General features: G+C 35.4%; 1 protein-coding gene across 2 annotated transcripts in view; it reads left to right on the forward strand.

Annotated features, from left to right (window-relative positions):
• Positions 1-24932, forward strand: part of LOC106872705 (ceramide synthase 6) — a 112498-nt gene that overhangs the window by 48697 nt on the left and 38869 nt on the right. For both annotated transcript variants that reach the window (XM_052973080.2, XM_052973076.2), the window contains one exon: positions 12332-12458. In XM_052973080.2, the coding sequence (XP_052829040.1) occupies positions 12332-12458 (127 nt within the window). The remainder of the gene's footprint in view (positions 1-12331; positions 12459-24932) is intronic.

Genomic DNA, 24932 nt, shown 5'->3' on the forward strand with positions numbered 1-24932 from the left:
ATCCTATCAAAAAAAAAAAAAAAAAAAAAATATAACAACCATATATATATATATATATATATATATATATGTGTATATATACACACACATGAGAAAGATATGGTATATAATTTTTTTATGCAGGGGTTCCTTGAGACATGTAATTTATTTTAAGGGTTATGCAAGGGTAAAAAGGTTGAGAAAAACTGGGTTAGATGGATTTTGTTAGGGCAAATTTTCTCTGGCTAGAACAGACGGATTTTATTGAGGCAGATTTTCCTGTCAGTAACACTCACCTGTTTTCTTGGAAGATTGAAAATGAATGACACTTGTTACCACCATCATGTCATGAGGAGACAACAGTTGTGTCAAGAGAAGGGGACAAACACATATATGTACAATAGGGTTCTTTCAGTTTCTATTTACCTAATCCATTTATAAGGCTTTGGTCAGCTCAGGGCTATAATAGAAGACATTTGCTATTTTGTATTAAAAGGCAATGGGAGAATCTCTTTGTAGTCACTTAATCTGCTAGAAATAATACTAAATCTCCAAATTGCACCCTACCATCTTGAAGAAGGAGGAACATATCAGTCAAGGAAGCCACAGACATATATAAAGATGGGATGGTCATGGCTGAGATGGCTCTCATCATAAATCAGTTCAATTACAGTCGACTTACCTAACCTAATAACAACCATTCTGTATCACATGGTATCAAAAGGCCTCCTTCCCTTCAGCATGCAGTGGGGCTGAACCCAAAACCAATGTAGTCAGGAAGCAAACTTCTTAACCACACCACTATGCCTGCATGAAATTGTAATTTCAAGATATATAGTAGATTTATGTTGACAAAAAAGAAAAAAAATCGAAACAAAATAGAAAAACAACTTAACAATGCTCGGTTCTTCTGTTGTTACTATCTCAAATTTTAAATTATTAGTCATTTTCTTTTTTTTTACCTTTCTCCACATTTATTCCCAGTTATCTTTTGTATACCCTTGTCATTAAATATAACACTAACTTACATTTTCTTTTTCATGTGAATTGTATCTTTGAATTACTTGCACTCTAAATTTTACACATAAAATATTTTCTTTTTACCTCCTCTCACAAAGATAGTTGTCTTCAAGTTGAAATCAATTCACTGCTTTTCTTTCTTCCCCTTTTTTTTTTCTTTTTCCTACATTATGATAGTTCTGCAGTTTAGAAGGAAAAGCTGGTGCCATACTTACAAATCTTTCACTCTTTTCAGATTTTTTACTGTCTGCATACGAGTTCTCGTACAAACGTTATTGATTTAATTTCTATTGTCCCAAATGAGTATACACTTTGAATTTGAGGTTACAGTATATAAACCAGAAAAACAAAACGAAAATGAAAACCAAACAGCCACCACCACCACCATTTTGATTCTAAAATTTCTTTAGCACTTATCTAAATGCCACTGCCAGCTGTAGAATTAGAATTGCAGAATAAAGGGATTATACTTAAGATTATTCTCCTTTTATTTGTTTGTCTTGGTGTCTTTTGCCAAAACACTGTTACGGTGATGTAAACACACCAACACTGGTTGTCAAACCATGGTGGAAGACACGCACACGCACACACGCACACACGCACACACACACACACACACACACACACACACACACACACACACACACACACACACACACACAGAGAAAGGGGTATCTTTCAGTTCCTGTCTACCAAACACCTTCACAAGGCCTATGGTCAGCCTGAGGCTATAGACATTTGCCCAAGGTGCCATGCAATGGGACTGAACCCAGAACCATATGGTTGTGAAGCAAACTTCTTGCCACACATTTAAATATTTCCTTATTTGTTTTATTGATTGATGTTATTGGTTTATTTAATGTAAATTTTTAGTTCATAAATCAAGTGTTTCTTACTTGTAATTGATAGGAAATGTATTTAGTTTGTTTTTAAATATCTGCCAGAATCCACTTATTCAAGTTTAATAATTTTCACTGTTTAGCTCAAGTAGATGATGTGGAGACTTGGAATCAGCTTGTGCATGTGCAGTCAATAGAAAAATCTCACATACTTATTGTCAGTAAATTTCAGAGGTCGTCAGGAAAGATTGTGTAGCGTTTCGGAACCTTCCTCTCAATGTCTTTAGAGCACCTCAGCCCGCTACTCATTGATCTGTTATTTCTTAAAATTTGTTTCAAATTTTGGCACAAAGTCAGCAATAGTTGGGGAGGGTTAAATCAATTACATCAACCTCAGTGCTTAACTGGTACTTATTTTATTGACCCTGAAAGTTGACTTCAGCAGAATTTGAACTCAAAATGTAAAGACAAACAAAATACTGCTAAGCATTTTGCCTGTCTATACATATGTATATATGTGTGTGTGTGTGTGTGTATACATATAAATGAAGTTCTGATAATGCTATAGGGTGATACACAAGCATTCAACTATAATGTGCAATACATCTTATTGCAGAAACAGATGTAAGCTTATGAAGTTCATAGCACAATTTCTTATTCCCTTGTCATCTATCTAATTTTCTGTTATTACTCTGTACTTGGCTGACACTTTTCTTCTGAAGCATATGTATATTGAGTTTTAACACTAGGTTAATAGTATTGCTATGCCTAAGCGAAATAAAATACACACACACACACACACACACACACACACACACACACACACACACACACACACACAGTTTCTGTCTATCAAATGCACTTACAAGGCATTGGCTGACTCAGGGCTATAGTAAAATACACTTGCCTAAGGTACCATGTAGTGAGACTGAACCTGAAACCATGTGGTTACAAAGCAAGTTCCTTAACTCCACAGCCATGCCTGCATTTATAAAATCAATGCATATATTGTAACTAGATTATCAAAAACATGACTGTATTTTTAAAATTTTTTAAGTGTCATTATTTAATTTGGTTATTAATTCCTATGAGTTTTCTCTATAATTAAATAAAAAATGCATTTATGCAATAATAGACAGACAAGGATAATTTATGTGTATATTTCATTTCATCAGCTTAATATATACAGATGACAGATTACTTCTGTTTAGTTAAATATAAATAGTTGTAGCCTTCGCCTCTCTCTTTCTTATCAAAATAAGGAGAGGAAAATTACTTTATAAAATGGTTCCAGTTTAAACACTTCATGCTGTTTGCACAGGATTGCAACACTTACTTCGTTCTGAAGTTTATCATCTTAAGAATGGTTTCATTGGTACTAACACCCCAGTTATAGTGAGACTGATTGCTTAAAGAATTGGTTAAAAATAGTTTAATGTTACATTTTCTTAGTTGTTATTTACCAAGTATAAAGTAACCTCAGTTAAAATTATAAGCATGCAACCTCATTTTAAAAATATATTTGATGATACATTAGAAAGCTCTCAATCTAATTTGTAATATAAATATAATGAGCATTAAAAGCTATCAAGAATTAATTTTCCATCTGTCTATCCATCCACCCATCTGTCTGTGTTTTTTTTTTTTTTGATGAGTTACTCTCTCTTAGGCTGTTAACCCAACAACAACAACCACTAACATGTAATAGTGTAGCACTTAACTTGCATTATTTACGTTCAAATGCAGCTGTTTTATACTGTTATGAATAGCACTGTAATAAATTCAGAGCAGATGGCAGTTGCTTTGTAACTGAATTTGAGAAATATGATTCAGTGTGTATTATTCTTTTTCTCAAATTCATAATTTCATCAATAACCTGATATGTAAATAAAAATATATTAAACTTCAACACACGCATACACATGTGAAGAAAGGCACCATGCTATTGTTATTAAATTATACATTTAAATGTAGAACCTTGTGAAAAGGGAAAGAGATCACCACTGATAATAAATAACCTCTAGCACATGTATTGAGTACTTTTTCTCTTGTTTAGTTCAAATGTATATGTCAGTCTTCATCGTTTTACATTGAAAATAAACTTTTGCCATTCTGGATATCAAGCCATGGTTACATAGTTACTCTTTCATGTGCCATGCCTATAGCTGTTGATAATCATGGACTTCTTCTGCCCACTTCTGTCTCACACACAACTTAGCATATTACTGACTCAGCCTTTCAGTTGCCAATGGGTAACTTAAGTCTTTCTCTCAATGTGGAGCATAGACTATTGGTGATTTTTCTCCACCGTTCTTGACTTTGGGCTTTCTTTTCTGCTTCTCTCCAGTTGGATCCATACTTTTCCTTGCAGATTACTTTTGGATTTTACTGCACTGTCATGTTTCTCTGAGGAAAGTCCTACCTCTCCCAGGTCTTGTTAGTTTTGAATTTCCATTACTGCTTCTCTTTTATTCTAGGTGGGGTTGTTTACTTTATACAAACCCAATTTTACCTCTGAGTAGAGGTGATCCATATTAGTCTGGCCTCCATCCTTTGACCTGTCCACTATAGGAATCCCTACTAAAAACTTGTGCTCCATTGGCATAGTTCTCAGGGTCATTGAGGCACACAAGCTGCCACATGACAACAACAACTGGTTCTTGTGGTAAAGCAAGCTGGTCAAACCATCAAGCATCTTCTCTGTCTTCTTTGTCTTTCTTTCAGTTACCCAGTAGTGATCTAGAGTTCAAGACCGTATTCCCCCATAGATGTAATCTATTGGCTTCTTAACATTCTGCTACTGTTTGCTCGTTTAACAGCTTCAATGTTCCTATCTTTATAGCACACTTTCAGCATTAATCTGAAGAATATTGTGTTTGCAACATAAGATTTTGCACTAGTTAATGTTCCAGATCACACAACCATCTATCTGGACAGGTTCTGGTTTCTTTTCTTCACTCTTATTCATAGCCATTTAAAATAGCCGTCTATGTATCAAACTAATATACTGCTGATAGACAATACTGTGGTTTTCATTTGAAATGAAATCTCTGACAAAATTTTATCTCAGACAAGATTGCAGTATCTTGCCTCTGAATGGTGTACATGCATTAAGTATGATACATAAATGGCTATTTTAATTCAATGCTGCTTCAATTGCATATACTGGATATTTCATTTTCACTGAAAAGCAGTCTTGGAATGTCTAATCGTTAACTTAATTTCTTTGTTTTTATTACCATTTAATATAATGATGGTTCCTAAATATGTAAAACCATAATCTTTTTCCAAAATGATTCCATTAATTCTTATGTTGTGAACCAGTGCTCCTTTCTTTGAGATTGTTATTGTCTTTTTTTTTCTCTGTTAAAACCAGACCTGTATTGCCATTTGCATCATTAATAATACTAATATTTGTAGATCTTAAGGTAGCAAGCCGGAAGAATTGCTGCCATTCCAAGAAAAATGCTTGGTGGCATTTCTTCCAACTTTCCATTCTTGAGTTCAAACACTGCCAAGGTCAACTTTGCCTTTCATCCTTTTGGAATCGATAAAATAAGTACCAGTTGAATACTAGGGTTGCTGTCATCAACTTATCCTTCCCCCATAATTGCTGGCCTTGTGCCAAAATTTGAAATCAATATTTGTAGACCTTTCTCTTTTGTTTCTATGAGAATTGAGATTCATCTTCATAATGAGAATTGTCAGTGTTTTGACCCTGCCTGTTAGATGTTCATAATTATTTCACTGCATAATGAAAACCAATCTAATAACATGCACCTCTGTTACACTCTTCTCGATCTTCATGCTTTGATCTATTTCATTTCCAATTCTGATTGCTGTTGTTTGTTACTAATAAGTGTTTCTGATTATTCACAAGTCCTTTCCAGCTAGATTTATATCTCAACGTTTCAATGATTTCTTCATGGTATACTGTATGAAATGCTTTGTTTAATCAATGAAACATGGGTGCATGTCTTGTTGCATTTCAGTTACTTTTTCTATGAGGTTTCTTTGAATGTGTACAGCACTAGATGTTCCTTTCTCCTCAACAAATCCACAAATCGGCTTCTGGTGTATGATTTAAATTTGTTTCTGGATTTGTGCATTTAGAACATGCATCAAGATTTTTTATAATCATATTAGATTGATGGTTCTGTGTAGTCCACATTCTGTTGCTCCATTTGTCAAGGAAAAAAACCCTTTGTGTGTGTGCTTGCATGTGTGTTTTTGTGTGTGCGTGTGATGCTAGGGCTAAACTCTAATGCTGATGGCATTAAAATACTCTCAGTCCATCTTGAGTGAGATGTCCAACTGCGGAACCCAGGCCAAAGTAACAACATACATAAGTTATCCAGTTTTTCTCCTGTATGTATCAGATGGCGAAGAACTGCAGAGGGTGGCAAGATGTTAGATCTGTCCAGCCTAAGCTATTATGAAAAAGTGAATCTATGAAGGGGATATATATATATATATATATATATACACACACACACACACACACACACACACACACACACACACACACACACACACACACACACGCACACGCACACAGAGGAGTCCAGTGAAAGTCAAAGTTCAGAGGTATCCAGTGGTAATCCGGGTGGAGTGTTGCTATGTAGATGAGGAGAGGTGCAGAAAGTTCAGGAAGTAATTAAGATATGTAAGTCCAAAAAGTAGGGGGTTAAAGTAGGATAAAACTGGGGTGACCATGTGAGCATATAATATATAATGGAAACTTAGAGAAAAACAAAAGACGAAGACAGGGGTATAAACAACAAATAGGTGTATTAGTTTGATGCTAAGGAAAGTGAAAGTCTTTTACATTTCGAGCTCAGAAAGGAATAAGAGAAAATAGAGAGAATAAAAAATTTGCGGATTTAGTGGCAAGTAATAATGTATGGAGTATGAAAAACCAGTAAGTTTGAAGCGTCAAAGGTTCAGAAGTTGTGATACACACACACACCCATTATCTTTTATTTGTTTCTGTCATTAGACAGCAGTCAGTCTAGAGCACCACCTTAAAGAATTTTAGTCAAACAAATTGACTCCATTACTTATTTTTTTAAAGCCTGTTACTTATTCTATCAGTTTCTTGTGCCAAACCACTAAGTTACGCAGATGTAAACACACCAACACCAGTCGTCAAATAGTAGTGAGACACACACACATATATACACAACCAGCTTCTTTCAGTTTCCATCTAGCAAATCCACCCACAATGCTTGGTTGGCTCAAGGCTACAGTAGAAGACACTTGCCCAAGGTGCCATACAGTGGGACTGAACCCAGAAACATGTGGTTGAGAAGCAAGCTTCTTACCACACAACCACGCCTGCTCCCATATATATATATATATGTATATATGTGTATATATATATATATATATATATATATATATATATATATATATATATATTGTACTTGTTTCAGTCATTATTTGACTGCAGCCATGCTGGAGCACCACCTTTTAGTCGAAGAAATTGACCCCAGGACTTAATCTTTGTAAGCCTAGTATTTATTCTATCGCTAAGTTACGGGGACCTAAACACACCAGCATCAGTTATCAAGCAATGGTGCAGGGACAAACATACACACACACACACACACACACACACACACACACACACACACACACACACACACACACACACACACACACACACACACACATACATGTGTGTATATATATATATACACACACAACAGGCTCCTTTCAGTTGCCGTCTACCAGATCCACTCACAATGTTTTAGTCTGCCCAAGGTGCCATGCGGTGGGACTGAACCCGAAACTGTGTGGTTGGTAAGTAAACTTCTTACCATACAGTCACGCCTGTGTACACATACACACATACACACAATTTTTTTTTTCCTTGAAAAATATATTTATCTTCATTTTAGTTTTCTTAGTAGGTTTAAATCTGCATTTTAAATTGTACTGTTTTAACCCTGAAAGATTTTAAATCCAAATTTTCTACCTTCTAATTGGGTTGAATATAAGCTGTATTCTAGTAGAATTAATGTGTATCTATGGGATTGATTAGAAACAGAAAATTAGTGCAGTGTTTGTTAAGAGGCTTATTAGCATATATTTTATCAATAATGCCTTTACTACAGAAATAAATATTGAAGACTTGTGTGTATTAAAAAAAAAAAAAAATTAAATCTTTCCTCATAAATCTAGTTAGTCTAAACTTAATATCACCACCCTAGCAAAATAGTGTATGCTTATAAACCTAGCTATGTACACTGGTTTCAAATTTTGGTACAAAGCTGGCCGTTTTAGAGCAGGGGATAAGTCAATTACATCGACCCCGGTGCTCAACTGGTACTTTATCAATCTTGAAAGAATGAAAGGCAAGGTCAGCCTCGGCGGAATTTGAACTCAGAATGTACTGGCAGACGGAATGTCACTGAGTATTTTTTTCGTGTAGCATGCTAATGATTCTTCCAGCTTATCTTTTCAGGGTCGATAAAATAAGTGCCTGAACACTGGAGTCAATGTAACTGACTTAACACCCCTCCCCCAAAATTGCTAGCTCTGTGCCAAAATTTGAAATCATTATCATAAAACACCATTTCCTGAGATCATAGCATAAATCTATGTAAATCTCCTTGTTAGGTTGGTTGCAGGTTTCAAAATTAGTTTGTAATTTGCATTTGAATCCAGCTTTTAAGTTAATAACGCTTAAAAGTATTAATTCTGGGATGCCTATTGCATGATAAATAACTCCTTACTTTATTGACTCGTGTTTAAATCCTACTTTATTTAACACATGATTTTGACTGACAAAACAGATGCTACTTATAACAGGAGGCAAAGCTAATCCTATGAAGGGAAAAAAATTTGTGCCAAGATTAACACTAAGTTAGAGGTGTGACATATATACAATGCAACTTATACACAAGTAAATATGGTGAGTGTTAATTAATTTGGTGGGCTAAAAAACAATAATTAAAATTATATCCATTTATTTTTTACTTGTTTCAATCATTAGACTGGCCATGCTGGGGCACTGCCTTGAATTTTAGTTGAATGAATCAACCCCAGTATTCATTTTTTTTAAAGCTTGGTACTTCTATTGATCTTGTTTTACTGAACTGATAAGTTATGGAGACATAAACACACCAACACTGGTTGTCAGGTGGTGGTGGGGGACACAGACACACACACACACACACACACACACACACACACACACACACACACACACACACACACACAAACATATGATGGTCTTTGGTTGGCCCAAGGCTGTAGTAGAAGACACTTGCCCAAGGTGCCACACAGTGGGGCTGAACACTGAACCATGTGGTTCAAAAGCAAGCTTCTTACCACACAGCCACACCTATGAGCAAAAAAAAAAAATAAATAAATAAGATAACTTGCTTACTTAATAATTTTAATCAAGAAGGCCTGGGACATTGAAACCAAATATGGGCATGTTGTAGTCAGATTTATTTTTAGTAGGCAATAGCTCCAGGCATATTTTGGATCTTGGTAAACCTGCTTCAATACAAATAGTTTGATTTATTTTTTGCGAAAATAACAATTTTGAAGCTTGTATAGGCAGAATCATTTAGTGCAGTGGTTCTTAACCATTTTCTGCCTATAGATCCCTTTGATTCCTATTTTATTCTACTGGACCCCCATAGCCATCCGAAATTTAAATAAAATCCTATTATATTTTTATAGGGATTGTATAAAAAAATTTGTTGAAATATTTGTGAAATATTTGGTGTTTTGTAGAAGTATAACCAATTTTGTTGCACGTAAGTTTTAAGAATAAAATCTTATATGGACCTTGGTTGAGAACCACTGATTCAACGCATCAGACAAAATGCTTAGCAATTTTTTTTCCAGCTCTTTTTGTTCTGAGTTCAAATCTCTTTGAAGCCAACTTTGCCTTTCGTCTTTTGGGATCAATAAAATAAGTTCCAGATGAGCATTGGGGGTGTGGAGTGGGGTGTCAATGTAACCAATTAGCCCTCACCTACTTAAAGATGCTGGCCTTGTCTCAAAATTTGAAGCAATTATCATTATTACTGAGGTTAACTTTGGCTTTCATCCTTTTGAAGTCGAATTAAATTACCTGTTAACACCTGGGTTGATGTAATCAGCTAGCCCTTTCTCTTCAGGGCAGTGGATCGACAGAATTGTTAGATTAGAACAAATACCACAAATCATTTTGTCCAATAATCTATGTTCTGGATTCAGTTTCTGCTGAGCTCAACTTTGCTTTTCATCCATTTGCAGTCAGTAAAATCAAATACCTGTGAAATACTAGGGTCATTTCCCTCAGGACTGCTGGCCTTGTGTCTAAATCAGAAGCAATAGTAATATTGATTTCAAATTTTAGCACAAGGCCAGCAATTTTGGGGAAGCGGGTAAGTTAATTATGTCAGTGTCCAGTGCTCAACTGTTACTTATTCTATTGAGCCCAAAAGGACAGAAGGTAAAGTCAACCTCGACAGAATTTGAACTCGGAATGTAGACAAACGAAATGTTGCTTAGCATTTTGCCCAGCTTGCTAGCAGTTCTGCCAGCTCATTCCCTTAAGAGCAATATTATTAAATAAATTCCTAATGAATAAATAGTGGAACTTGAAGTATATAAAGTTATAAATAACATGCAGAATTTTGGGTCAAAAAACCCCCCTTGGATGGAAAAAGAGGTTTTTTTTTATCCCAATATTCTTCACTGAATTATTTTATAGATTTGTCAAACCATCTAAAGCCCATGCCAGCATTGAGAATGATGATGATGATGACATCTACTTTGAATTCCACCATTAAAAATGATTTATTTCATATCTCTCATTTCTAAACACCCCTCCTCCTCATCCTCTTTCCCCCTCCTTATCAGCATCATCAAATGACTTTTTTAATGTTTTTATTCATTTAAGGCTGTCCTAGAGAATTTTAATTTCTACTATCCATCAAATTTTTTTAAAAATCAATCGTGATTTATTGAATGTGATCAGACATAATTAAATTTGGTGGGGGGTGGGCAGGTAGAGAAGAAAGGTTTGCTTTCATATTACTGATTCTAACCTGTTGGCTGTGGCCATGTTAACAATTTCGTGACTGTATTTCAACTGGAGTCAAACCAATTTCGAGAGATGTTCTAAATGATATGTCAGATCTGATTTAGATTTCTCGCTTTTAGTTTCTCGGGACTAAACACAAGTGTATCTTTCGGGGGAAATAGACAAGTTAATAATGATATTCTATATTGTGATTGCTACTTCAAATGTTTTGGGGTAATTTTAGTTATTTGAAACAAATACAAGCCGCTGTCTACTCACTAAATAAAATTTACTTCTCAGAGTGACTTAGCTTTAAGCTTACATCAGCTTTTTCTGTTGAATCATTGAATCATTCTCAGATTCATATCATCATCATCATTCTAATGTCCACTTTTCCATGTTTGCATGGGTTGGAATTTTCTGAGGCAGTTTCCTACACCAGGATACCATTCTTGTTACTTGTCCACACCTACTTCTGAACAAGGTGGTACTTCCCCATGGCCAGATATAGAAGATTGGAATTGAAGAACACCACTTGTGTGACAGTGATGCTCGTTTACAGCTGTTGTGTGATGTCAAAACAAGGGAGGCACAAACATATATGTATATCCACACACAGGCACACCTATGAACACATACTATTCCCCACCACATATATATGGTGCTGGTACCATTAGGAAGGGCATACAACCATAAAAACCGTCAAAACAGACAGTTGAACTTGGTGCAGTCCTCTGGCTTGTAGCTCCTGTCAACCATCGAACTCATGCCAGCATGGAAAGCAGATGTTAAATTGTGATAATCATGTATATATAGGTGTAGGAGGGGCTGTGTGGTAAGTAGTTTGCTACCAACCACATGGTCCCAGGTTCAGTCCCACTGCGTGGCACCTTGGACAAGTGTCTGCTACTATAGCCTCGGGCTATCCAAAGCCTTGTGAGTGGATTTGGTAGACGGAAACTGAAAGAAGCCTGGTGTGTGTGTGTGTGTGTGTGTGTCCACCATCGCTTGACAACCTATGTTGGTATGTTTACATCCCTATAACTTGAAAACATGAAAAATAATCCAGAATCCTTTTTCAGTACCGGATCATTCCTAAAATCTAATCACTTCATGCCAGGCATTAGGCCAAACATCCCTGAAAGTTTCTAAATCTATCCAGCAGTTCTTGAGATATCTTGTCCACGGACAGACAAACAAAAATTCCACATTTCAGAAATACAGAATCAACAAACACAGTCATAAAGACACACAGTTGTTAAATTTTATTGAATTTTTTTTTCTCTGCCTTGAACTTTTTCAAAGAAAAATTTTATTTGACAATTCATTCCTTTAATGAATTTATTATTAACTCTTTGAATTTAAAAATCTTCTGTGATAATTGGACATGTAATTTTGATTTATAAATTTGTTAAATGTGATGATGCATTTGTAAGTGAACAATGTTCATTGTTTCTTTCAGGTATCTATTCAGCCCAATAGGTAGAACACTAGGTCTTAAAGAAGAAAAACATATTCGAATTATTCATCATGAAGCACTGGAGAAAGCTTTTAAGTTACATAAAACTCCATGTAATGGACTTGTACAGGTAAATATGTTGACAATACTCTTTTTATGGTCTATTTTATGTTGAATTATGTTTCGCAATATCTTTTAGCTTGTTTCAGTCTTTAGAGTGCAGCCATGCTGGGGCACAATCTTGAAGAATTTTTAGTTGAATGGCTCAACCCTGTTAATTTTTTTTTTTTTTTTTTTTTTAAACCCTGATAGTTATTTTATCAGTTTCTGTTTCCAGACTGCCAAGTTACAGGGATGTAAACACCAACACCAGTTGTTGAGTAAGGGTGGGGGACAAACGTACATGCACACGCTCACACTCAGACACTCTCAGAGACACACACATGCACTCAGACATAGATACACGAGCACTCAGACATAGATACACGAGCACTCAGACACAGATACACGAGCACTCAGGCACAGATACACGAGCACTCAGGCACAGATACACGAGCACTCAGGCACAGATACACGAGCACTCAGGCACAGATACACGAGCACTCAGGCACAGATACACGAGCACTCAGGCACAGATACACACGCACTCAGGCACAGATACACACGCACTCAGGCACAGATACACACGCACTCAGGCACAGATACACACGCACTCAGGCACAGACACTCGCGCACAGATACACAGATAAACACACGCTCTCAGACACAAATGCACACGCACACACTCTCTCTCGCTCGCACATACATTCTCTCACACACACATTTACTCTCTCTCTTGTCCACACTCACACACACAGTGAATTTTCGGTTTCCATCTACCAAACCCACTCACAAGGCTTTGGTTAGCCTGAGGCTATAGATGAAGACATTTCCCCAAGGAACTGAACCTGGAGTCATGTGGTTGGGAAGCAACTGTATTCCTTGTAAACGGACATTTTTTTCTCCCAACTGTATTTGAAGGCATAAAAGATGCACAGACATTAGATGCGCTGCAATTTCAGCAGTGCATTAATGCATGTAATATAGGCACAACTTTGCTTAAAGAACCTGGGGTGGTTTTAGTTTATATATTTTTTTTTTTTAAACTTTTTGGAAAAGAAGTGTTTTATATACAAACAAATATGCTATAGATTTTTCTTTACTGTATTTCTTCAAAATCAGTGGTTCTCAACCAGCATCCATGAGACCTTTTGGGGGACCCATATAAGATTTCATTGTTAGAATTGTGAAAGAAATTGTTTATACTTCTATAATATACAAAATATTTTTTTAACATAATTTCTAATATTTAATTATAAAAATGTGATTTAAAAAAAAAAAATTTGAGTGGCTATGAGAATCCACATGAGTAAAATAGGAATTAAAGAGGTCCAAGTAAAAAATGGTTGAGAATCATTGTCCTTAATGAGATTTTGTTTTTAATTCGCTAGTAGAAAATTTAACTGTTCTATAGCTATTTTAGGCATATTTGACCTTGTGAACTATGAAAATGTGTCAGAGCTCTGAAGCAGTAAGTAAAAGGATGTTTGTTTTAGGCAGAGATCTATTATTGTATTCAATGTGGGATGGATCTTAAATATTAGACCTAGCCTTTTAGATGTAGTCTTAATGGTCTGTGTCTAACTAGATAAAGTTGGAGTCTTTAAAATAACCATATTCATGAACTACTGAGCTGCATTAGAGAAGTTACAAAGAAGTACGTTACTTAAAAAAACAAATTCCTAAAAATAAACAAAGTTAATGATAGTGGTGTGCTTGAAATATATGTTACTGTAAACTTAAGTTATATTTACTGCAGTCCATCAAATTGGTATTATATTGACAGAATTGATACCAGCTGGGCTTCTCATTGCTCTGAGCAAATGAAAGTAAACTTCTTTATCTGTTAATGGTAGCTAATCTACGTTCTTTACTTTCCAGCTGTTATGTAAATTATCTCTTTGTTGATTACTGGTTTTGCTGTTTTGGTAATAAAACTATAGTTATAAGACAGATTTATTGCAAGCAATAAAACTTATCACAAGCAAGAAACCTATGGCTATCTTGGACTACATTATCTAATGTGTCCTTTTTTATTTTTATTAAAACAGTATTCTTCAGCTGTTTTTTCTCGTACTTTACTCCTCTATATACCTTATTCTCAAGGTATAAAGCTATCCAATACCCACTCAGTTTGTAGTCTTTCAAACTGCATGACAGCCTCACTAGTGCTGGTAGCATGCAAAATGCACCCAGTACTTACTGTAAAATGGTTGGCATTAGGAAGGGCATTCAGCCATAGAAACTATGCTACAGCAGGCATTGGAGCATGATGTAGTGCTTGGGCCTATCAGATCCTGTCAAACCATTCAACCCTTGCCAGTATAGAACATGGATGCTAGGTGATGGTGATATGATGTGATTTGAGAAAGGTTTGACTGGAAAATGTAAGCAATGCTTTTATTGTCTAATGTTTATGGCATTTAAGTTCCCCAAGCTGTCACCTCTTTTAGTACTAATTAGGCTTAATATTAAGTTTGATGACCAAATGTGAATTTGTGTTCTCGGCTTGATGTGGCTATAGATTTTGTTTTTGTTGTTGAAATTACATAAGATGCTGGCATGGCTGTATGGTCAAGAAACTTGTTTGCAGCCATATGGTTTTGAGTTCTGTTCCCACTGCATGGCCTCTTAAACAAGTGTCTTCCATTATAGCTTTGAACTAAGCAATACTTTGTGAGTGAATCTGAAAGATGGAAACTGCATGGAAGCCTGTTGTGTGTATTTTTCAACCCTTCCCCAATGCTTGACAACTGGTGCCAGTTTGTTTACATCTCCATAGCTTAGAAGTTTGGCAAAAGAGACCAATGAAATAAGCACCAAGCTTTAAAAAAAGTGTTAGTCGATTTTATTTGACTTAACTATTCAAGATGGTATCCCAACAGGGCTGCAGTCCAATGACTGTGGTCCTGTAAAAGATAAAAGATGATGAGAATGCTATGGAGATTCATGAAGGTGTAAGATGCCATTTATTGGTTATTGAAGTATTATGAAACATTGTTATTCTGAGTGTGTGAATAGAAATTTTCAGTAGTGTGAAACTTTTTGTAAGACTGCAATAAAGTTGGAATTTTTAGCTGATACTCTTCCAAGCTATTAACCAAGAAAATCGGAGGAAATTTATCTGAACTGTGAGTCAAAGAAAGGTTAAAAGAAATATTTGCCTCTCTGCAGTTGGCTTCACTTACATACGGATTGTGTTATAGAATCTGGTAATTGATTTGAGCTAAAGAATTGTTGGTTAGAGAAGAGAAGAAAGGAAAAAATTTGCATGAGTTTTATTTTTGAAAGATTTGTCAGAATGTTTGAATACTGCCATCAGGTAACCCCCTCCTCATAAAATTAGATTGTAATAATAGCTATAAGTATTCTAGCTGATGTAGAATAATTTGAATAAAGTTTTAACAATTAACTGATCTGTTTCTCATTCTTGTTTATTGCTTTTTAACTAGGTTAAGTTCGTCAGCATCACTAGTGTCCATTTTGATGTTAATGAGAGTTCACTATCTTGAATAATTTACAGTTAGTGGTTTTAACTATTAATAGAATAACTATTAAGTAGGCCTATCCCACACATATACTTTTTTGGACAAATTCTGACTACAGCAGGGGTGGGTAAACTTTTTAGTGTGGTGGGCAAAAATTTCCAAAGAAAAAGGTCCTCGGACAGATCACAAGTTCTAACTCTTATATTTGTGTAAATCTTGTATATATCTTTGTATAATTCGAGATACATTAATAAAGATAAGTTTGAGACATTAAATTAGCATGTAACATTTTCATTAACACCGCCACTGAATTTAGGACATTTATATTACCAATGCGGTATTTTATATTTTTCAGCTAGAGTGTAGTTGGGTCTCAAGGGGGTGGTACAAACCTAGCAATATGTGTTTTATAGTGAAAACAAAATTTCCAATCAAATGACAGTTACCAGACGATTTCTGTTCGAGTCTAACCATTTTAGCCGTAATGGAAACACAACCTATGTTACAAATAGCCATATGAATATTGTGTAAATTTTATAATTGAAAAATGTATTATATTTTGTACATACAAGTATACCAGCCTGTGGGTGCAATACAATGGGCTTGTAGGTGCAATTGTGCCTGCGGACGGGAGTTTCCCCATCCCTGGACTACAGCATAGCTTAGTGGTAAAGGTTCTTCTACTCACAATCGTAAGGTTCTGAGTTCAATACCGGGGGGGGGGGGCATGTTATATCCTTGAGCAAGATATTTTATTTCACATTATTCCAGTTCACTCAACTGGCAAAAATGTGTAGTACTTGTATTTCAAAGGCCAGCCTTGTCACATTCTGTGCCCTGCAGAATCTTCTCTGAGAATTATGCTAAGAGTACACGTGTCTGTGGAGTGCTCAGCCACTTGCATGTTAATTTCACGAGCAGGCTAGTCCATTGAGTGGATCAACTGGAACCCTCATTGATGTAACCAACACTGCCAGATTGAATTTTTCTGACTACAAGTATTGCCTTTATATGTAAACTTTTTTTTAAATTCTGAGATTATTTTGAAAAAGAAAGAAACTGGTGTAATTCAGTTAACAGCACAGCCCCCAAGTTTTTTTTTTAAACATGCATATTTTATAACAGTAATAAATTCTGTGTAAATTTCTTTGAACTTTTCTGTCATGAATTTGTATTACTAGTTTTGTTTGTTTTTAGTATATGAAACAATATAAGCATTGTTTATTTAGTAATACAAGCAACTGCTGTTAAGAAACGAGAATGTATGAAGTGACTGATAGTCATTTTCATGCATTTAATGTAAGGCAAGTTGATTAGCAGAAATAGTTAGGACTTACTTTGGGTGCTGCGGTCAGTTTAGGATCACTGACCTAAAAATTGATTTTCTGTTGTTTTGTTAGGTTTTAGACAATGCCTTTAATTCATTTTGCAGCAAACCTTTCTCATTTCACAGTTGAATGGTTTGTGTTAGATGACCAACAATGTGTAAAACTCATGCTTTATCAGCAAAGATAATGTAAACATCATCTACGTCTATACATGCATATACACACGCGTCTATACATGCATATACACACGCGTCTATACATGCATATACACACGCGTCTATACATGCATATACACACGCGTCTATACATGCATATACACACGCGTCTATACATGCATATACACACGCGTCTATACATGCATATACACACGCATCTATACATGCATATACACACGCATCTATACATGCATATACACACGCATCTATACATGCATATACACACGCATCTATACATGCATATACACACGCATCTATACATGCATATACACACGCATCTATACATGCATATACACACGCATCTATACATGCATATACACACGCATCTATACATGCATATACACACGCATCTATACATGCATATACACACGCATCTATATATGCATGCACACACATCTATACATGCATACACACATCTATACATGCATACACACATCAATACATGCATACACACACATCTATACATGCACACACACATCTATACATGCATACACACACATCTATACATGGATGCACACACATCTATACATGGATGCACACACACATCTATACATGGATGCACACACACATCCATACATGGATGCACAAACACATCCATACATGGATGCACACACATCCATACATGCATACACACACACATGCATGCATGCATACATACACATCCATGCATGCATACACACACACATCCATACAGGCATCACACTCACACACATTCATAGATGCATACATATGCTGTTGATAGGCCAGTTACTGTGGTATTTATTCTGAGATAACATGTCATATGTATGTGCTGTGTCTAAAGCACAATAAATATTGCAGAGAGATGAATGTTCATCCCAGTTGCAGCTAGTGAAAGTTCCAGATGCATTTTGGATTTTAGGAGCACTTTTCAATAATGCATATTCCCAACCAACTACATACTTGGATGAGAATCTGGCACCAATGATATTGAAAACTGTGTATAAAGTATTCACTGATGTTTCAAATAACTGCACATTTGAATAAAATTAGGTGCCATTGAAAAGGCCCCAAAATGCAAAAATGTGTCTGCCATTCTTACTAGCTGCTTCTGCAACCTTTCATCTGATATTTGTGTTTTTGACACAGTGTGTAACTAAGAGATGTGGCAGGAGAAATACTGCAGTAAATGGCCCATCAGTGATGTATATATATTAAATATGATACATAGATGGCTATTTTTAATTTAATATTTCCTCAGTTGCATATACCAGATTCACGTAAAAGCTTTTTTTGCATTTATCTGTTGGCTATTGTTTATAAACCATCTTCAAGTAAGATAAATTAAACTGTCAGTTTTAGTTGCTATTTGTTATATCTATGATTATATACAACCATTTCTGAGAGCAGTATTAACTTCCAGTCAACAACTTCCTATAATTTGCAGTCTCTTTAATTATGACTTATTTCACTTTACCACACATTGTTCTTTTGTGCTGTTTATTACAAAGAGGAGAATATTTCACTTTTAATGAGTAATTACAAGTGTTTGTATAATGTTCTATTGTATGACACACTTCACAATGGATATTTTAGATAAGTGGTTCTATCACTGCTTGCAGCTGTAAGTCTTAACACTTGTTCTACTAAAACGTGTTAACAAATTTTGTGTTTAAAGTGTGTATGACATTTTGATTCTTTGTGCATATAGGCTCAGGCCTATATGTGTGGTAAGAAGCTTGTTTCCCAATCACATGGTTCCCGGTTCAATCCCACAGTGTGGCACCCTCAGGCAAGTGTGTTCTACTGAAGCCTAGGGCCAGCCAAAGCCTTGTGAGTGGATTTGGTGGTAGATGGAAACTAAAAGAAGCCTGTTGCATTTGTGTGTATGTTTGTCCTCCACTACCACTTGCAATCAATGTTGATATGTTTATGTTCCTGTAAATTAGCAGTTTGGCAAGAGACTGATAGAATAAGTACTAGGCTTAAAAATAAATATTGGGGTTGATTTGAGTAAAATTTTTCAAGGTGGTGCCCCAGCATGGCCACAGTCTAATGCCTGAAACAAGTAAAAGATAAAAGATCTGTATGATGTATATCCTGATTTTTAGAATACAATGCATTGTATTCATGAATGTTGAAATAGGCAACTAGAGTTTAAGGACATTTAGCCTCAAAATATCCTGTTCAACTCACACATGCACACACAATTGGCTTCTTTCAGTTTCTGTCTACTATATCCACTCACAAAGCTTTGGTTGGCCTGAAGCTTTAGCAGAGGATACCTTCCCAAGGTTCCATATAGTGGGACTGAAGCCGGAACCATGTGATTGGGAAGCAAGCTTCTTACCATACAGCCATGCCTGTACCTATAATATTCTCTTTTATTCTCTTTTACTTGTTTCAGTCATTTGACTGCCGCCATGCTGGAGCACTGCCTTTAGTCGAGCAAATCGACCTTAGAACTTATTCTTTGTAAGCCTTAGTACTTATTCTATCGGTCTCTTTTGCCGAACCGCTAAGTGACAGGGACGTAAACACACCGCCATCGGTTGTCAAGCGATGTTGGGGGGACAAACACACACACACACATATATATATACATATATACGACAGGCTTCTTTCAGCTTCCGTCTACCAAATCCACTCACAAGGCTTTAGTCAGCCCGAGGCTATAGTTGAAGATACTTGCCCAAGGTGCCACACAGTGGGACTGAACCCGGGACTACTTACCACACAGCCACTCCTGCGCCAAAACTGAGGCTTCATTCCATCATTGTTCTAAAGGGTATTTTTATATGTTTAATGTGTATTTAACTTCAGACAACAGCTTAGTAATTCTGTAAATGTTTTCTGGGTAGAAGTAATTTGTGTGACTGCAAGTTACTTATGCAAGCTATTTAGCACTCTTTATATATATATATATATATATATATATATATATATATATATATACTGTATTTACTAGTGTATTAGTCATGCTATTTTATGCATGACTTTCATTTGAGTGAGATTTATACCCTGGGCAAAGCTAAAACTATGAAGAGGAAAAAAAGTTTTACTAAGATTTAGCATTGCATTGGAGGTGGGGAGGACTTATGAATGAGTCAGTGCAGCATGTATTTGAGGAGAGAGAGAGAGAGAGAGAGATATAGTGATGCAGATGAACACAATTAGGCTTGATGTATATAAATATACATATACACGTGTATATGTATGTATATTGATGTATGTATATATCAAGCCTAATTGTGTTTATTTGCATCAATATCATCATATCAGCTCACCTGGATTTCTCTTATTGCCCTCGTGCCGGTGGCATGTAAAAGCACCCACTATACTCTCGGAGTGGTTGGTGTTAGGAAGGGCATCCAGCTGTAGAAACTCTGCCAAATCAGATTGGAGCCTGGTGTAGCCATCTGGTGTAGCCATCTGGTTCACCAGTCCTCAGTCAAATCGTCCAACCCATGCTAGCATGGGAAGTGGACGTTAAATGATGATATATACATATACATATATATATATATATATATATATATATATATATATATATATATATAGATAGATAGATAGATTCAGGTGAATATGGTACTTAAGTTCAGGCACCAGAATTAAGTATGGTATTATCCATGCAATTTCAAAATAAGGTGATTAAAATCAAAATAAGCAACAAGGATATCCAAACTTAATGCAGTACGATCGTTTCATGCGACTCCATTTAATTAAGCAATGTGAACATTACATCAAATATAAAATGTAGAGCAATCCTCAGCTGCACAAAGATATAGAAATTTAATGTCCTTCTGTTGAAATGTAATTTCATTAAATTTCTATATCTTTGTGCAGCTGAGGATTGCTCTGCATTTTACATTTGATGTAATGTTCACATTGCTTAAATAAATGGAGTTGCATGAAACGATCGTACCGCAATATCTTTGGATATTCTTGTTGCTTATTTTGACTTTAATCACCTTATTTTGAAACTGTATCTATCTATCTATATATATATATATATATATATATATATATATATATGTATATATATATGATGTGTGGTGAATTCATGGAAAGAAGTCCAATAAAACTCATCAATTTAGTTAGAAATGGAGAAAAGTTGTTAAAATATATGAGAATTTTAATTCATGCAGACGATCGTTCATTGTAAATTTCGTTTTCACTTCCTGCACTGAAGAGTACATTGATATATATAATTTAATTAATTTAATCTAATTCTATTCAATCATGAATTTTTATATCTCTGTACGAAATGATTGTCTGCATGAATTAAAATTCTCTTATATATTTTAATAACTTGTCTTCTCCATTTTTAACTAAGTTTTATTGGACTTCTTTCCATAAATTCACCACACATCATATACAAGTATTACTTTCATATCTTCGCAAATTTATGCCTGTAAACTACCAGCAAAATTTGAAGAATCAACATTAGATATCTTTTTTGAAAACCTCCAAATTAAAGGACGAATCTACATTCAATCTTTTTACAGGCAAATACATATATTTACATGAAGTTAAATATATGTCCGGTCATAGTGATCAATGGTTTTGCATCCCTTGGCCATTAGAGTCCAATGAGTCATCTATAGAATTAAGTGCTTTATAGATTCAAAACCACTGGTCATTATGACCGGACACATATTTAACTTCATGTTACATTACTACTCTCTAATCTTTAGAGTGTGCTTCTTTTTCAGATATATGATCCACTGATGATATATATATATATATATATATATATATATACACACATACATAGACATACACACATGCAGGAAGTAAATAGATACCTCTAATTTTCAAAATCTTTTATTTAATATGCTTGAACAGTTGAAATGTAATCGATAGGTAGGACTACATCCTTTCGTATTTAGTTGACATTTCCTTTGCAGTTTTTAATTCAGAAACTCTTTTTGGCATTGAACTGATGAGCTTTGTGATTGTCTCTTGTGGAATTTCTGCCCACTTTTCATGCAACAGTCGGAACAATTCATCTTTAGAGTTAGGTTTCTGTTGAGTTTTTTTGTATAGCTCTATCTAGCATGCTCCAAAGATTTTCAATTGGGTTCATATCAGGAGATTGGCTCAGCCAAGGCAGCTTTTTGATCCCATTTTCACTTAGCCATTGTTGATTCCTTTTCGCTGTGTGGCATGGAGCTCCATCTTCCATGAATAATCGGAAGTAGTCCTTGCTTAAGTATTTCGATGTATTTTTCAGAGTTTATGGTTTCAACACATTCAATCAGCTCAGAACGACCATTGCTGATGACAGCTCCCCATACCATTACAGAGAAACTGCCATGTTTCACAGTTGGTTGGAGTCGTTTCAAATCAAATTCTTGATTGGGAAGCCTCCAGACCCAAACACGTCCACTGTCTGAAGATAATGCAAATCTGGATTCATCTAAGAAAATCACTCTATCTCAAAATGAACTGGATTTTTCTGACATCTCCTTAGCCCATTTCTTTCTTTTCATTACATTAATTGGTTGAAGATGTTTTCTTTTAGCTACTCGTCCATAATACCCAAGCTTATGCAGATATGTAACACATGTTCTTGGACTAACTTCTAGCTGTTTTGCAATGTCAGAAGCCTTCAAACAGGGTTCGTTTTCCACAATTCTCTTCAAACAGCGAAGCTTCCTTTCCGAGGACCCAGGTTGGCTGGGACGAGAATCTGTTGATTCTTTTCCTTGGCTTTTGAATTGCACTATAATTCTATTAACAGTAGCAAGAAGAATTTGAAGATTGTCGGCAATTTTTCGCTGGCTCAGACCAACCTCAGATTGCCCAACAATACGATTGTTTTGAAAATCTGACAGTTCTGCTGAATTTTTTTGTCCATGGCATGGTTACTCTTCACAAATGTTTAATATGACACCTGGAATTAGAAAGAAAAATCACATTGTAAATTCTATACCACTAAAAACATTAAGACGCTTAGATCAGAAATTTTGAAAATTAAAGGTGTCTATTTACTTCCTGCATGTCTGTGTATATATAAAGTGTGTGTGTTTCACTCATGTTCACTGATATGTAGACAGCTTTCTGCTAGTGCCATTGGCTTGCAGTTCATTATGAAAAGATATCTGGTCTTCCTAACATGTCTTAACATGTTGTATGATCTTTGTAAACAACATCGTCCTTAAACAGTGCAGTTTGCTTTCAGTTAGCAATATAAAGCACGTCCAGTCTGTTAGCTGTTCAATTGGCTGGTGACAGTAAGTGCATCCAGTTGTAGAAAAACTCTGGCTCAACAATGACTTGCAGGCATTGGAAAAGCAGATGTTAAAATGATGTTTGCACGGGCAGTTAAGACAAAATGATTTACACATGGAGATTATCAGTTAGAGAAAGTTTACCCGTTAGTTTTGTGCTTCTAAGTATTCAGTCAAAAATGTTAACTGGATAACATACACGTCCACATTTGTTTAGGCCAAAAATATTTTGTTCTGAAGAGGAGGAGGAAAAAAAAAAAAAAACTAAATCCAGAACAAGCTCAATCATCTAGTTTCCAGTAATGATTTGCTGTTTAGACTCAGTATATGTAGTAATTGAAAGCTTGATTGCATAATTTCCTAATTTATATTTTTGTAAATGAGCAGAATTTGTGTTTTAGTATTGTTAATTATTGTTTGGTTCCTTAACACTTTGCCTACCATTTAGCTCATTTTGTGCCATATTTTCTTATGCACCAACAATCTAATTTTGTTATAAATTATGCATTTTTTTAAAGTGTTTTTTTTTTCTAACCATATATATGTTCTAGTTCATTATAGAAACCACCACATTGATTTACAGCATGGATATGACAAATGACTCCTGTGCTACACAATGAATATTATATTCATTTAGTACCACAAGAGTCACTAGTGATACATCATCATTTAACATCTGTTTTTTCCATGCCGGTATGGGTTGCACAGTTAAACAGAGCTGGCAAGGCCAGGAGCTACACCAGGCTCCAATTATCTGCTTTGGCATGGTCTCTACAATTTGATGCCCTTCCTAATGCTAACCATTTTACAGTGTGTACTGGGTGCTTTTTATGTTACTGGCACTGGTGCTTTGTCATGGCACCAGCACTGTGTTAAAATATCTATTATACCTCTGCTTATAGATTTTTCTTTGCATTTATTTTTTTCTACAAGTTATATTTCAGATTATATTATATAAGCTTTAATGGTTTCTTTTGCACAAAAGGTTATTTTAACAAGGACAATGGCTCCAATGACTGCAATGACAGTAACTTGTATCCTTACCTGGTCTCGTCTTTGCTTTCTGTTAATTCAAATTGAAAAGCGTCTGAGAAATACAAAGAAATGTGTCCTATATACTTCCCAAAATTCGAATATTATAGTTTGAACCACAGTAATGTGAGGCACCATAAAAAAGACAAAAACTATCACCCCTGGGCGTCACCAGCGACTCCCACAGTATATTAAAAACATAAAATGGGCATCACTGGTGATGGCCATGGTAGGCAAAGTGTTAAACT

Source organism: Octopus bimaculoides, chromosome 1 (assembly GCF_046866305.1).
Source record: "Octopus bimaculoides isolate indiv1 chromosome 1, ASM4686630v1, whole genome shotgun sequence".
NCBI lineage: Eukaryota > Metazoa > Mollusca > Cephalopoda > Octopoda > Octopodidae > Octopus > Octopus bimaculoides.